Source organism: Arvicola amphibius, chromosome 2 (genome assembly GCF_903992535.2).
Source record: "Arvicola amphibius chromosome 2, mArvAmp1.2, whole genome shotgun sequence".
NCBI classification, from domain to species: Eukaryota; Metazoa; Chordata; class Mammalia; order Rodentia; family Cricetidae; genus Arvicola; species Arvicola amphibius.
Window position 1 is genome coordinate 32,600,219 of NC_052048.2, and position 14,810 is coordinate 32,615,028.

Sequence of the window (14,810 nt, forward strand, 5' to 3'; positions counted from 1 at the left end):
GCAGACGCCATGATTCTCCTGCCTGAGACGGACGCTGGTTAGACTCATACTGGTAAGCCACAGTCAAGTGGCGATACAGATTAATAGAAATGGGTTAATCAAGATGTGAGAGTTAGCCAATAAGAGGCTACAGCTAATGGGCCAGGCAGTGTTCAAATGAATACAGTTTCTATGTGATTATTTCAGGTGTACGCTAGCCGGACAGGATGGAACAAAGGGCCAAAGAAACTGCCTTGGCCTGCTGATAGGGCAGAACTTCGGTAGCTGGGGGGGACTGGACTGAATGCTGGGAGAAAGAAGGGCGGAGTCAGAGAGACGCCTTGGATCTGTTGTTGGAGATAGACTTGCTGAAACTTTGCTGGTAGGCCACAACCTCGTGGTGAAGCACAGATTAATGGAGAAGGGTTAAACTAAGATGTAAGAGTTAGCCAATAAGAAGTTAGAGCTAATGGGCCAAGCAGTGATTTAAATAATTACAGTTTCTGTGTGATTATTTTGGGTGTAAGCTGGCCTGGCGGCCGGGAAGAACAAGCGGCCCTCCCTCCAACCAGAACTAGGGGCTGTCCTCATCCAACAAGTCCCCAGGATGGAAAGAGAGCAGAGACCTTGGGGAACTTCCCACAGGCCCTAATCCATTGGGGAGGAACAGAGGTCAGTGGGGGTGATCTTCAGTTTTTACCCATTACATTTCTGTAAATTACTTGTTTGTCTTTAATATACATGGCTTCATCCTACGTGGTGTTGGGATGAAGGTTTGTGGCTAGGCGCCTAGTTCTCAACCTCTCTGTTGAGGTTGGGAGGGGTTGCTAAGGTTGTCACCAGAGTCCCCAGGCTTACCTTCCCGTACAGCTGCTGCATGTCCTCCACGCCTCTCACTACCACGTTGTTGCTGATCATTTCAGCTTGGAATATTCGGAATTCCTTCCTGGAACCTTGGTCCTCACCAAAGGGGATGGGCAGCGGTGACTCGTAACTCTCATATACTCTTCTTTTCCTCTTCGGGGCACGGAAGACTGCCTCTGCCATTCTTCAAGGGTAACGGGCCTCTAGAGGAGAGAGGAGAACCAGTCAGTATCCACGGACCAACAGGGCTAGCACACCCAGAGCCCAGTTCATGTGGTCTCGGGGGAAGGCAAACCATCTATAAAACAATGAACTAGAAGACTTCATGTGACAAGGACTCGATGGCACAGATCGGTCACCACGGGTATCCCAGAGCCTGAGACCGCCAAGAAGCTGGTGCCATCACCTTAACTGAAGCTGGCAGCACCAAGGCCTACCTCACACTGAGGATTCCTGCCTTTAAGGACAACATACTTTCCTTTCCTTGATCAAGAGGCATTCAGAGACTCCCAGGAACTGCTAATCAGAGGTACGGGGATGTGAAGATAAAACCAAGCAAGAAGGTGTCCTGGTGGGGGAGTCTAGTTAGACCTCCATCTTCTTGCTGGTGGGGGAGTCTAGTTAGACTTCCATCTTCCAAAAACCGACCTTAAGGTACAAGGTAAGGCCTGGGGCGGTCAGTTCTAAGGGTTTTCTGTTTTTAATTTTTTGTTTGTTTGAGACAGGATCTTGTGTAAAGCAGGCTGATGAACTCACTATGTTGGTGAGGATGACCAAGAACTCCTGGACCCCCTGCTTCTACTTCCCAAGTGCTGGGATTTGAGGTCTGAGTGATTTAAGCACTGATTATGTTCCACCGAATGCCGGTGGGTGTGCAGCAACTCTGAAGCCAGACTGGCTGTGCTGTAAGCTACCTAGTGCTAGCTTCTGAAGTGTACACACTAAAATCAGGAAGCTGCTACCCCTTAGTTGTGAAACCTTCGGCAAAAGTTCCCCCAGCCTCTCGGGACTTTAGCTCCTCTGCAAAGGGAGAGAAAACCAGCCTCAGGGTCAGGGCTCACAGAGTGTGCTGTGATATATTTGTTTAACCATGTAAAGATGTGTTGCTGTTTTACCTTGCCTGTCTAAGGAAGGCACCTGATTGGTCTAATAAAAATATGAATGGCCAATAGCAAATAAGGAGGTATATGTGGAACTTCTGGGCAGGGAGAGTAAGGAGGAGCAGGAATTTAGGCTCAAGGAGAAAGAAAAGGAGATGATAGATAGATGGCAGGGGCCAGCCAGCCAGATACAGAGGAAGCAGGGAAGTAGGACATACAGATGAAAAAAAGATAAAAAGCCCTGATGTAAAATGTAGAGGGACAGAAACAGGTTAAATTAAGTTAAAAGAGCTAGAGGGACAAGCCTAAGCTAAGGCTGAGCATTCATAATTAGTAAGTCTCGCCAGGTGTGGTGGTACACGCCTTTAATCCCAGCACTTGGGAGGCAGAGGCAGGCGGATCTCTGTGAGTTTGAGGCCAGCCTGGTCTACAAGAGCTAGTTCCAGGACAGGCTCCAAAGCTACAGAGAAACCCTGTGTTGAAAAACAAACAAACAACAATAATAATAATTAGTAAGTCTCTGTGTCTTTATTTGGGACCTGGTTGGCAGTCCAAAGAAAATGTCAACTACAAGAGTGCTTGGCACACTGGCACTATCCATACACTGGCATAATGGTTATGAAGTGAGTGCCAGCAATGTCACGTCACAGCCAATGAACATTCGGGTCAGTGAGGCCTCTAAAGGGTGTGCTGGATAAGCACGGGACTGTGGGGGCCAGAGCCCAGGTCCTCTCTCTGGGTCCTGCTCAGGCATATGATGTATCTGTTTACTATGGACTAGGTCTGCGTGAGATGCCACACAGCCACCAACCAGGCAAGGAATTACCCAGAATGAGCCAAGGAAGCTGAAGGCAACACCTCTCTATTCTGGGTCTCACACTGACCCAAGGAGATAAAACAAGTGTTGAAAACACACGAAAACAAGTTGGATATAACACAGGGCTGCTGCCAGGTAATAGCTAACACCAAGAAGCATTATTGAGCCACAGTCCACTCAAATGTGTATACTCCAGTTGACAGATATGCTGTCACCAGGCGGATAGGGGATTCGAACCTGCAGCTGTTTAGGGTCAGGTCTGCACATGAGTTAAACTCGGAAGTTATGTGGAGCTTAAAGGTCACATACTTAACCCCTCACAAAGGACGAAATGCGATGATCTGGGTGCTCCTGACCTCAAACTAGCATCCAGTAGGCAAGGGAGAGCCCGAGGAGGGGGTGGCTTCAACATTTCATGGCCATTATAACGAAATGATGAGGCAGGGGCACTCTTAAAGGACTCAGGTTCCATTCTCGGCACCCACATGGCAGCACACGGCCATCTTTAACTCCAGTCCCAAGAACCTAATGCCCTCTTCTGGTCTCTGTGGGCACTGCACGCTTGTGGTGCAGAGATAAGACATAAAGGCAGAAAGACACTGCAAAATAACTATAATAAATAATAATAAGAGAAATGACAAGCTTTGGCCAGGATGGGATGAGAGCTGCAGGGAACGTCTCATGAAGCCAGAAACCTCAATAAGGAGAGGGAAACAGATCTAGGAAGGTAGGCCAACTAACAAGTGAGCAACAAAGATACCCATGGGTTCAATTCCCAGCATGCACATGGTATCTTAACACCCACCTGCAACTCCAGTTCCAGGGAATCAGACACACTCTTCTGGCTCCTCGGGAAGACACTCAAGTGATGCATGTCATAGGGCACATACATACATACATGCCAGCATATATGGGTGTGTGTATATATGTCTACGAAAGCAATCACCAGGATGTATCTATCTTCTTAGAACTGACAGTGTCCCACACAGGAACACACCAAAATAAGTTAAGTTCTTAGGCTTCTCAATGAACATACCCAAGCATTTCTGTGCATGACGTGTATGATGCTGACAGCATTTATGACCATGGCTACTGCATGGGAAGGAAGCTGAAGGGCTGTTCACCCGAGAGCACTGTAACTAGATGACTGTCTGTCTGACAGACTCTACTGAAGAGGCAGGCCTCTGAGCATGTCTAGGTCAGACGAGCTGAGATGGGAAGGCCAACCCTGGATGTGGGAGGCACCATCCCACGGACTGGGGTCCCAGAGCACAGAAAAAGGCGAAAGCAAACCCAGAAGCCACACTCTGCTTCTTGACAGAGGTTATGATGCAAGCGGCTGGTCTGTTTCTTCCATGTGGTGCACAGCGCACACATGTGGGCAAAATACACAGATAAAATAAAAATAGCTTAAAAAAAAGAGAAACTCTTCTTGTTGCCGCGCCGGCAGAACACCCTGATGTGAAGGAGCAACGGAAACCATTGTTCAGGGTTCCAGACACCAACTGGGCCACACACACACAACTGGCACTGGAGAACTGTCCTTATTCCATAAAGAAGCCGAGGTCAGCCATTTGCTCAGTGCTGTTACTAGGGAACACAAGAGGTAAGATCTGATGTGGTGGTGCATGCCTGTAATGCTAGTGTTCAGACTACGACAGGAGGATTGTTCTGAGTCCAGGGCAGCCTGGGTACAGAGTGAGACCTTGTCTCAAAAAAACAGCAGTAAGTAGGTACCTAAGCAGAGAGGAAGGCGGGGTGTGGAAGTACATTGCTTATGTGTCCGAAGCACATTTAATGTTTTGGGCGGACCAGGTCAGTTGTGCGGAGGACTGGATGCAAAGGCTGTAATTTGCTTTTTTCTAGTGCTGGGGTGTGAACCCAGGGCTTGGCTCATTCAAAGAAACGCTCTATCGAAGAAGCCACAGTCCCAGCCTTTGCATTATTCTTATTCCCCCTGTACAGGTGAGCAAAGCGACTCAGGGCTGAGTGTACCTGTGAAGACTGCTACCTCTTCACTTCCCAAACCTGGACACGCCTGGCGCCAAAGCACCACAGAGCGTATTTCTGTCCGCCAAAAGCTAGGCCTGTCCTTTATTCTTCCCCTGATCTGCTAGCCTAACTCACATTTACAAGTTTCGGTGTTGCCATGTAGTTTTGGCTAGCTTTAAACTCATTATGATCTCTCTGCCTCAGCCTTCCACGTGCTGGGGCTAAAACCATCACACCCACTGGTTAGCCTGACCCCTTTTAGATGCTCCAAAATGTCAATCCAAGCACAAGCAATAAAGACGCATTTAGTTTCCCAACACTCTTGGAGCAGGTGCCAAATAAGTCTCCCTATGGCAAACTCACCCGTGATCTCTTATCAGTTATTTGTTTGAGAACAGGCCACACGTAGCCCAGACTGACTTCACACTTGACACGTGGCTGAGGATGGCTTTAAAAACAGCTGATCCTCTTGCCTCCACCTCTCAAACGTTGGGATTACAGGTGGGCCAGCACGCTCGATCTGATCCGGTGCTGGGTATAGAAACACGCTGCCAACTGAGCCTCATCCTCAGCCCTCGTGGGCCCCTCATCATTTGAAAACCCATTTGCGTCTGTGTTCCTCACTGCACAGCTCCCGGGCTGAGGTGCAGGGCTGAGGGCCAAGGCCGAGCAGCTTGGGTCTGGGGCAGCCGGCACCCGTCAGCCAAGCAGAGTGCTCAGCTGCCCGCAGGACGCTGTGCCCATGGGCGCCTGAGTGGCAGTCAGCCCCCACCACACTCGCGCCCGAGGCCGCTTACACGCTCGGCACGGGGACACATGAGACCGCCAGGCCTCTGGCGCCCGGTTTCCAGTCAGCCTTACCTTTCGCGACCACGCGCGCCCACCGTTACCCGGGCAACCTAGGGGGCGGTGCTACAGCCGTCAAGCAGTGAGGCCGCAAAAGAAAAAAAAAAAACAGTCGTTTGCGCAGCCGCAGAGACGACCCGCCGCGTCCTAGAGCAACGCGCCTGCGCACAATATTGCTGCTGGTTCGTTCCGTCCCACCCCAACCTCGCTGAATCTAATGGAGGAAGGTTACGGGGGTCGTATATCCCCACTTTGATTCTCACAGCAATCCCCCCAAATCCGCTTTTTCCCCCACTTGAGGCTATATAAATCTCACGGTATAGCTTTGGTTTGCCGGCAACTCACTGTGTAGCTCACGGAGTTGCATCTGTGTTTCCCCAGTGCTGGAATTAAAGATGCTCACCGCCTTACTGGTTTAACACAAGATCTGTTTTTACAGATGAGATGTGAAGTGACCTGCCCCCAAATACTGCCCTTGACCTCCTCGGTATGATGTGAGATTGTATTCGGTAATGAACCCTGCATGTAGCAATAATGACCTACCAGGAAGATGTGCTCACTGGTGCAATAGGGCGTAAGGGTTATGGCGGCAACTGACAGGAAAGAATTCATGCCTAGTACTGGAAACCTGATCAAAAGCCTGTGTCCCAGGAGGTAATAGGGCCTAAGGGGAAACCTACTATGGCGGTCTTGTTAAATGGGGATGTCAACCTACTACATATTTTGGTTGTACCCACAGATTAGTGCTACCCTCACCCATGGTCAGAGAAGCGCCGTTCACCAGTGAGCAGTGGTTAGTGGTCAAAATGCTGAGAACAAGTGGCTATCGAGTGCTCAGCCTTAAGTGGGATATGTATATTAACTCCTGCCTGCTGAAGCTGAAGAAACATGGGGGGGGGGGAGGGAAAGAACGTGAGAGCAGAGGATGGGGAAGAGGGATGTGAAATGCTGTCTTCTGGACCTGACAGAGCTCATGGCATTCATGATTACTTACACATGACTTGGACATGATCAGGCCCACAGGATCAGTTAGCATTCTAGCAGGTGGTACTAATTGGATCAGATGGCTTTACCAGAAAAGATAACGAGCAGAGGGTATGCAGGGATATGTGGGGGAGTGTGGGGTGGGGGGAGAGGAGAGTTGGGGGTGGCTTTAATCAAGGCATACTGTATACATGTATGAAATTGTCAAAGAATACATAAAAGCTATTTTAAAAAGCAAGAACAAAGAATAAAAACAGAAAAAAGATAATATCTGCCAGGTGTGTCGTGCATGCTTTTATTATTATTATTATTGATTTTTTGTTGAGCTCTACATTTTTCTCTGCTCCCCTCCCTGTCTCTCCCCTTCCTCCTTCAATCCTCTCCCAAGGTCCCAGGCTCTCAATTTACTCAGGAGATCTTGTCTTTTTCTACTACCCATGTAGATTAGATCTATGTATGTCTCTCTTAGGGTCCTTATTGTTGTCTAGGTTCTCTGGGATTATGATTTGTGGGCTGGTTTTCTTTGCTTTATGTTTAAAAACCACTTATGAGTGAGTACATGTAATAATTGTGTTTCTGTGTTTGGGTTACCTCACTCAAAATGATGTTTTCTAGCTCCATCTATTTGCCTGTAAAATTCAAGATATCATTATTTTTTTCTGTTGTGTAGTACTCCATTGTGTAAATGTACCACATTTTCCTTATCCATTCTTAGGTCGAAGGGCATTTAGGTTGTTTCCAGGTTCTGGCTATGACAAACAAAGCTGCTATGAACAGAGTTGAGCACACGTCCTTGTGGCACACGATTGAGTATCCTTTGGATATATATCCAAAAGTAGTATTACTGGGTCTTGAGGAAGGTTGTTTCCTAATTTTCTGAGAAATTGCCACACTGACATCCAAAGGGGTTGTACCAGCTTGCACTCCAACCAGCAATGCAGGAGTGTTCCCTTTCCCCACAACCTCTCCAGCATGAGTTGTCATCAGTGTTTACGACCTTGGTGCATGCCTTTAATCCTAGCACTTGGTAAGGAGTAGTAACCAAATCTCTATGAATTCAAGGCCAGCCTGGTCTACTTAGCAAGTTCCAGGTCAGCCAACACTATAGTGAGACCATGTCTTAAATTTTCTTCTCCTCAGGCTGGGGTGTGACTTAGTGGTAGAGCATATGCCCAGCATTCAGAGGACTCAGGGTCCATTAAAAACAAACCCAAACAAACTAAAACTTATTCCTCAAACTTCCAACCTTTTATATCTTGTTTCTTTCATACTCTTCACATCCCAACTTTGATTTCCTTGGTGAAGTATTTGAAAATATCCCCTACCCAGGCATGGTGGAGTGTATTTATGGCCATAGTTACTGGGAAAGCAGAGGGGCTAGTATCCCTTGAGGCTGTGAGTTCAAGGCCAGGCAAAGAGCAATATGAAGCAGGCAGGAGTGGTGCTAGCCTTTGATCACAACATTCCTTTGGGAGACAGAAGCAGGCAGATTTCTGAGTTTAAGGTTAGCCTGGTTTAGAGAGTGAGTTTCAGGACAGCCAGGGTTACACTGAGAAATCCTGTCTTGAAAAGCCAAACCAACCAACCAAAACAAGCAAACAACCAAAAACCCAACAAAACCAAGAGGGCTGAAGAGGTGGTTGACGTTTAAGAGCACTGGCTGCTCTTTCAGAGAATGTGGGTTCAATTTGCAGAACTTACATGGTGGCTCACAGCCATCTGTAACTTCAGTTTCAGGGGGCCTGATGCCCTTTTCTGGCCCCTGTCACACACATGGTGGTACACAGACATCCATGTAGGCAAAACACTCATATGCATAAAGTAAGTAAATCTAAAATTAAAAAAAAATAAGAAATCAAGAACCCAAAACATCACGTAAAGCCTCACCCATGATATTCCAGTATGTGTCTGTTAATGTATTATACACATGTAACACAGCACATACACTTGTATCGACTGTGTAGTAGTTGATTCTATTTTTGGTAGTCATGTGTATTCTATAAAGTTAGCAAATATTGACCTGTTCCTCCCAGGAGAACACAGGGCTGGCTTCTGGCAGCTTGTAATCACAGCTTTTTCATCCTGTGGTCAGTATCACACTGTGTCACACTATTTAAAGCCACCCTCCGTATTATCTGCTGTTGATTCATTAACACTGAACTTGCAGCCAACAGTGAAGTAACTGATGCACGCCAGGGGCTTATCTGAGCCGTGTTTCCTTCAGTAAATCGCATTTCCTGGCTGAGCAACACTGCGGCCCTTCAGCACTCCGCTGGAGGCGTTTGAAACCCTCCAATCACAAGTGAAAAACATAGGAGTGTACGAAGAAATCGTGTGCACATGGCTGACTGCGGGTGTGTGTGAATCTGTGAGGGACTACAAAGGTGAGGCCTTAATTTTGAGGACACACACACACACACACACACACACACACACGCGTGCACACACAGATCCATTTCAGAATTCCAGAGCAGTGCGAAAACAAACAGAAACTCGTTTAGGTGTCGCATAAGGGGACACACGAATGAAGCGAAAGTAGCTTGCCAGTGTGATTCTTTTTGGCACAAAGGGTGTGCCAAGACCCACACCAGGCTAGCAAGCATGTAGGGGCAGGAGCTTCGCAGCAGGTGATGGCTCTGCCTCTTCCCCATTGGCTGGAGTCTGAGCTCACAGACTTTTGCTATTGGTTAGTTTTGAAAGACTCCCTGGCAAAGACAAGGAAGGAAAGGGCTTGGAGCTGCAGGCCACCAAGTGGCAAAGTGTGTGTTGAGGGTGGGGTGGGTGGGGGAAATGCTTTGCATAAACAAAAGTTTTACCAGGTAGGGGAGATCTGTGGAATCTTAGTCCTTAGTAGGCAAACTATTCTCTTTTAAATTTTATTTATTCATTCATTCATTCATTCATTCATTTATTTCTGACAAGGTTTCTCTGTGTAGCCTTTGCTGTCCTGGAACGTGATCTTTAAACCAGGCCGGCCTTGAACTCAGAGATCCACTTGTTTCTGCCTCTAAGTCTTAATGTGAGCCATGAATGGAATCATCATGTAATTTTTGAAATATACTGAAAAAAAGGAAGAAAAAAGAAAGTTGTTGCCCTCTCCTTTTGTCAGGGGAAGGGGTTTGAAACAGTTTGATGTTGTTGGCTTCAAACTCCGCACGTAGAGGATAACCTTGAACTTCTGATGTTGCCTCCACCTCTTAAAAGCTGGGATTACACGCACCCAATATAGTGTCTAGATTCAGCCATTTTCTAACCTGAAGTTCAAGATCAACTGGGTGTCCTGTGCTTTATCTAGCCATCCTTGTCACCTCTCCTGGGACCATTATGTGGTTGTCATAGCAGGCCTGCAAACTGGGTGCCAGCACCTCCGTCTCTGTTGCATGTGGCTGGGAATAGAGCAGGTTAGATGGGCGCCCAACCTCAATGGCCGCGTGGATCGCTCGGGCTTGGCTCCGGCATCCAACACACAGCATTCAGTGTTGAAAGAGACTGTGTAAGAGTTGGTGGAAGGGAAGTAGGGGACCTTGATGCAGTGATGGATCAGGGAGGCTTCCTGGAAGAGGTGGCCTAGAAGCTGGGCTGATGGCAGTCTGGGCGCCGGGCTGGCCCTAGTGAGACGCTGGACCCAGCTTGGAGGTTCAGGGAGGAGCTGGACCTGGCCAGGGCAGGAGGTCGGAGCCGAGATAAAGCCGGATAATTAAGGCGGGGCCGATTGTGGAGGCGCTTGAATTCCAGGCTTGGCTATCGGACTTTACCCTGCAGACAATGGGGAGCCGGCTGCATTTCTGAGCAGGGCTGGGCAAACCCTGTCGCCCCATTGTTTTTCTGGAAGGCCGGGCCCTGCAGTGTTGTGTTGTGACCACCAGATGGCGGTATTTCAGCAAATTTCAACCATTCCAGGTGGAGGCATTCACTCCGGGAAGCCTCCCTTGCTGCTGAGCTCTGTCTACAACCCAATCAGCCAGTGCTGCGAGCAAACACCAAATCGACCCAACCCGGGACGTGGCCCAGCCTCACCCCGCTGGCGAGCCTTCTCCCCTTCACAGCTTTGAGGGAGAATCTGTTGAGCTGCAGGAAAGGAGAGACCCATGTAGGCCTGTGCAGCTGGAAACGTGTTGGCCACACGCCATGTCACGAGCTGGGAAGTAGAGGTTCGCCTTAACTTGCTTGTTAGGAAGTGGAGCAATGTGGCAAGTGGTGAGCCCGGAGCTCTCAAGGTTCTGGTTTGTTGGGAAGGGTATCCAGCCTAGCCTCCAGTCTATCGTGGTTGCCAGAAAAGCAAAAACCAAACCAAAATAACCCCAAACCACCATAGTACTATTGAGGAAAATAAGCCACCTGGTCCATTCCTGGTGCTCACTGAGCCTCCAAGTTAGAGATCGCAACACCCGTTTTACTGAAAGGACTTGTCCAAGGTCACACAGAGGGGACACATTACTGGGATGCTGGATCCCAGAATTGTTGTGCCTACCTATCTCATGCCTTCATTTAACAATCAAATATCTCTTACTGTGGGGACAGTTTCTTAGAGAAACTTGTGTGTCCATACCCAAAGAGATGCAAAGGTTTTCCTTTATAAAACTGTGTCTACATATGTGTCTGTGTATAACTTTCAGGCAATTGTGAGCTGCTTGACCTGGGTGCCGGGAACTGTACTCCAGTCTTCCGCAGGACAGAACAGTGAGTGCCATCTCTGTGTGCACTCTCCAAACTGCTTGGGAAGCCAGAACAGGCTATTGGACCCACTGGCGCAGGGGTGACAGGCAGTTGAGCCACTGGGTGTGGGTGCTGGGAATGCAACTCAGGTCCCTTGGAAAAACGGCGAGAACCCTTCTATGCTGATGCACCTCTCCAGTCCCCTTACTCCTTTAAATCAAAATGGGTGACGTGTAGGTTTTTTTTTTTTGTTTGTTTTTAAAAGAGAGACAGCCGGCTGGCCCATGGTGGTGGCCCTTGCCTTTAATCCCAGCACTTGGGAGGCAGAGGTAGGCAGATCTTTTTGAGTTCTAGGCCAACTACAAGAACTAGTTCCAGGAGAGGCTTCAAAGCTACAGAGAAATCCTGTCTCGAAAAACCCAGAAAGAGAGAGAGAGAGAGAGAGAGAGAGAGAGAGAGAGAGAGAGAGAGAGAGAGAGAGAGAGAGAGAGAACCTAATTGTTCCTCTTTAGAAGGAAAGGCACGTTCATAAAACGTACCATAGACACATATAGTAGAGTACTGTGCAGCAGGAAAACAAGCCCAACTAACTGTTATTAATATGTATCTACAGAAGTGTATCGACAGACAAATTTCAAATATATGATAAAAGCAAGTTAATATACATCTTATTTTTGAAAACTAAAACATACAACATTACACACTGGATGTATAAAAAGATATGTTCATATATCAATGCCCAGTATTCTATGGTACTTGGCGGTGGATAAAGGAACTTTAACTTTGTTTCTAATACTTTATTTCTTAAAATAAAAAAAACAGAACAAGCGTAAGCCATGGTAATAAACTAGGTGTAGATTTACGTGTGATTGCCGTATTATTTCTTCTATTGTTTATGTAAGTAAAAGGATACTTTAGGGAAGGAAATTCAAATAGGATGCCACCAAACCTGGCTTTCTTGTCTGGATTCTAAAGGCAGCAACAGCATTCTGAGGCCTGAGGATAGCTGGGAAGGGCAAGCCCCAGCTCTGGTCCTACAAATACATTTTGAGATTTGTAGCTGGTGAGATCCCATTCACAAGCATTTCCAGGGCCCGGGTTACCCCCGCCCCCCCCCCCCCCCCCACACACTTGCTTCTGTCACTCCTTCTGGGGAGATGGATGTGGCTGGTGAGACCATCAGGACCCTGGTGGGGTGGGGGACAGGACGACACACAGAGGACAGAAGGAGCCGGGACCATATAGTTCTATCTTGTAAGCTGCTGGCTGGCAGCGCCCACACCCTGAGCCCCCTTGCCCTCTGTCCTTTGCTTTGGCCATTTTCTCTGAAGCCCTGGTCATGAGGACCATTTCTCAACACGTGCCCTTGCAGGGCGGCACGCGCTTTCTTGTGCCAGGTGCTCCAGCCGGAAGGTAAACTCACTTTTCACTTTTGCCTTTTGTTTTCCAGGACTGTGCTGACCAGCATGCCAAATCACAGTGTCAGTGTTCTGCTGCTCAGGACAGAGAAAGAGGCAGTCACCTGACCCCAGGTGCCGCATAATAATGCTTTGGTCAATGGCAGATGGAGGCAGCAGGCTGTATTTTGGTGTGTAGCAGGCTAGACCATGCAGCCCCATCATGCAGCAAGGTGTACGATACAGCCTTGGTGTGTAGCAGGCTGGAGTGCACGGCTTTAACATGCAACAGGCTAGACCAGACGGCCGAGGTGTGCCGGTTGGATAGCTGAGGCGTGCGTAGCGGCGACGTCACCTCTTATTCATGCCTCAGAGCGCATTCCACTCTTAGGTGCAGGGCTGTGTGACCTTTTTCTCTTACATCCCTCCCCTCCCCCTTCCACTTGTCATAGTGCACTGAGCGTGTTGCCTTCAGAAGCCTATTTTTCTGCTCTTTTATCCCTTACCCTTAGGCTTTGCCGGTGTAGTGTTCCGCGCTAGCTCGTGTACTTGCGGCCTGTGCCTAGTGGCTGTTTTGGGAGGCCACGGCACTTTAGGGAGTGGCATAGTTAGCAGAAGTGGCTCATGGGGCTCCTGCCTTCTGATCTACTGTGGTGTGAGAAGCTGCAGGCACCCAGCACAGACCTGACCACAATCCCTGAAACTGTGAGCAAAGACAAACCCTTCCTCCCGGTAGTTGCTTCCACCAGGAGTTCCGTAATAGCAACCAGAACAGCACCGTGTGCTCTCCTCGCTGCTCTTAGTAAACGGATTCGCTCACTCAGTTCATTCATTTTCATTCTTTCGGGTTTTGTTTCGTTTATTTTATGTGTATGGGTGTTTGCCTGCATGTGTGTATGTGCGCCACAGGCATGCAGTGTCTGTGGAGCCAGGAGAGAATGTTGGAGCCTCCTGGCACTGGAGTTACAGACGTTTGTGAGCTGCCATGTGGGCGCTGGGAACTGAACCAGGGTCCTCTGCAAGAGCAGTCGTTGCTCTCGCCCTCTAAGCTGCGTTGCCAGGAACGCTTCCCCATCTTAAAGAGGAGAAAGGCAAGAGTGAGAGTAGCTATTCACTTTACCTGAGGTAACACAGAGAAGCAGAAGCAGAGGCAGAGTTCAAAGCCTTGTTCTGCAGCAGCAGCAGCGGCGGCAGTGGCAGCGACAGCGGCAGTGGCAGCAGCAGGTCCTCTTCCCTGTGCCAAGACTGTCCGGGTGTCAGTTTAGGATGTCACCCCTCAGTCTTAAAAGGTGGTCTACAGAACGTCTGTCTTGCTTCCTCTCTCTGAGTCCAACTGTTTTCTGTCTCAGGATGCTGTGACCATGTAGCCCCTGAAGGATCATAATTTCCTGGGTGACTAAAGAATTCTCTTCTGTGCTCACAGGACAGAAGTCCAAACCCCAGTTTTCCTGCTTATTGGAACACACACACCTCATATGTCAAAGGCCTAAATTCCAGGAAAGCCAGTGATAATGCCCCAGTCATCAGATTTGAAACCAAATTTCAGCAAAGATACATTTGCCAGAAAGCAAATTAGCCTTTTCTTTTCTCTGTCATTTTTTCCCACCCAAACATAACATCCTCTTATGAAATATGTCCGATCTGCAATATTTACTTTCCCTTATTTAATAACAGGAAAGGCTTTGCTGCACTTTTGTTGATTTTTGCATTTCTTATTAAAATTCTTAAGGGGGTTTTGGGGGAACTTAATCAGCAAAAAAAAAAAAAGGAGAGAAAAAAATTCCTCATGTGCCGTCCCTAGGACTTGCAAGCAGAGGAAGCATGCTGTTTGTTTAAGAGCTGCTGATGGGAGAAGCAGCCGGTCACGTGTTCCGGAACCTTCCTCAGATTCTTTTTCTTCTCTGAGCGCCTGCCTTAGCTGTCTACAGAGCAGGCCAAATGCCATGCTTGCTGCCAAGACAGTGGAGCTGGTGTCTATGCCCCTTGTCAGGCTGACAGATACAAACACTCATGGAACACCCAGCATGCTGGTTGCAGGAGGCCTCAGTTTCCCCTTTGCGCATTGTTAGATTAAAAAAAAAACTGAGGCTCAGAGGGCCAGCACCCACCTCTTGTCCAGTCCCTCTTCCCAAACAGCTCGTGATCCTTGTGACTAAGAGGACCGGGCTTGCAATA

General features: G+C 48.3%; 1 protein-coding gene across 2 annotated transcripts in view; it reads right to left on the reverse strand.

The window, feature by feature from the left end:
• Positions 1–5,687, reverse strand: part of Tsen2 (tRNA splicing endonuclease subunit 2) — a 39,620-nt gene extending 33,933 nt beyond the window's left edge. The window contains exons 1-2 of one of the 2 annotated variants that reach the window (XM_038320118.1): positions 5,614–5,687; positions 838–1,046 (exon numbers count right to left, since the gene is read on the reverse strand). In XM_038320118.1, coding sequence (XP_038176046.1) covers positions 838–1,026 — 189 coding nt within the window. In that variant the 5' untranslated portion in view covers positions 1,027–1,046; positions 5,614–5,687. The other variant, XM_038320119.1, reaches the window with a different exon arrangement.
• Positions 5,688–14,810: the final 9,123 nt, after the last annotated feature.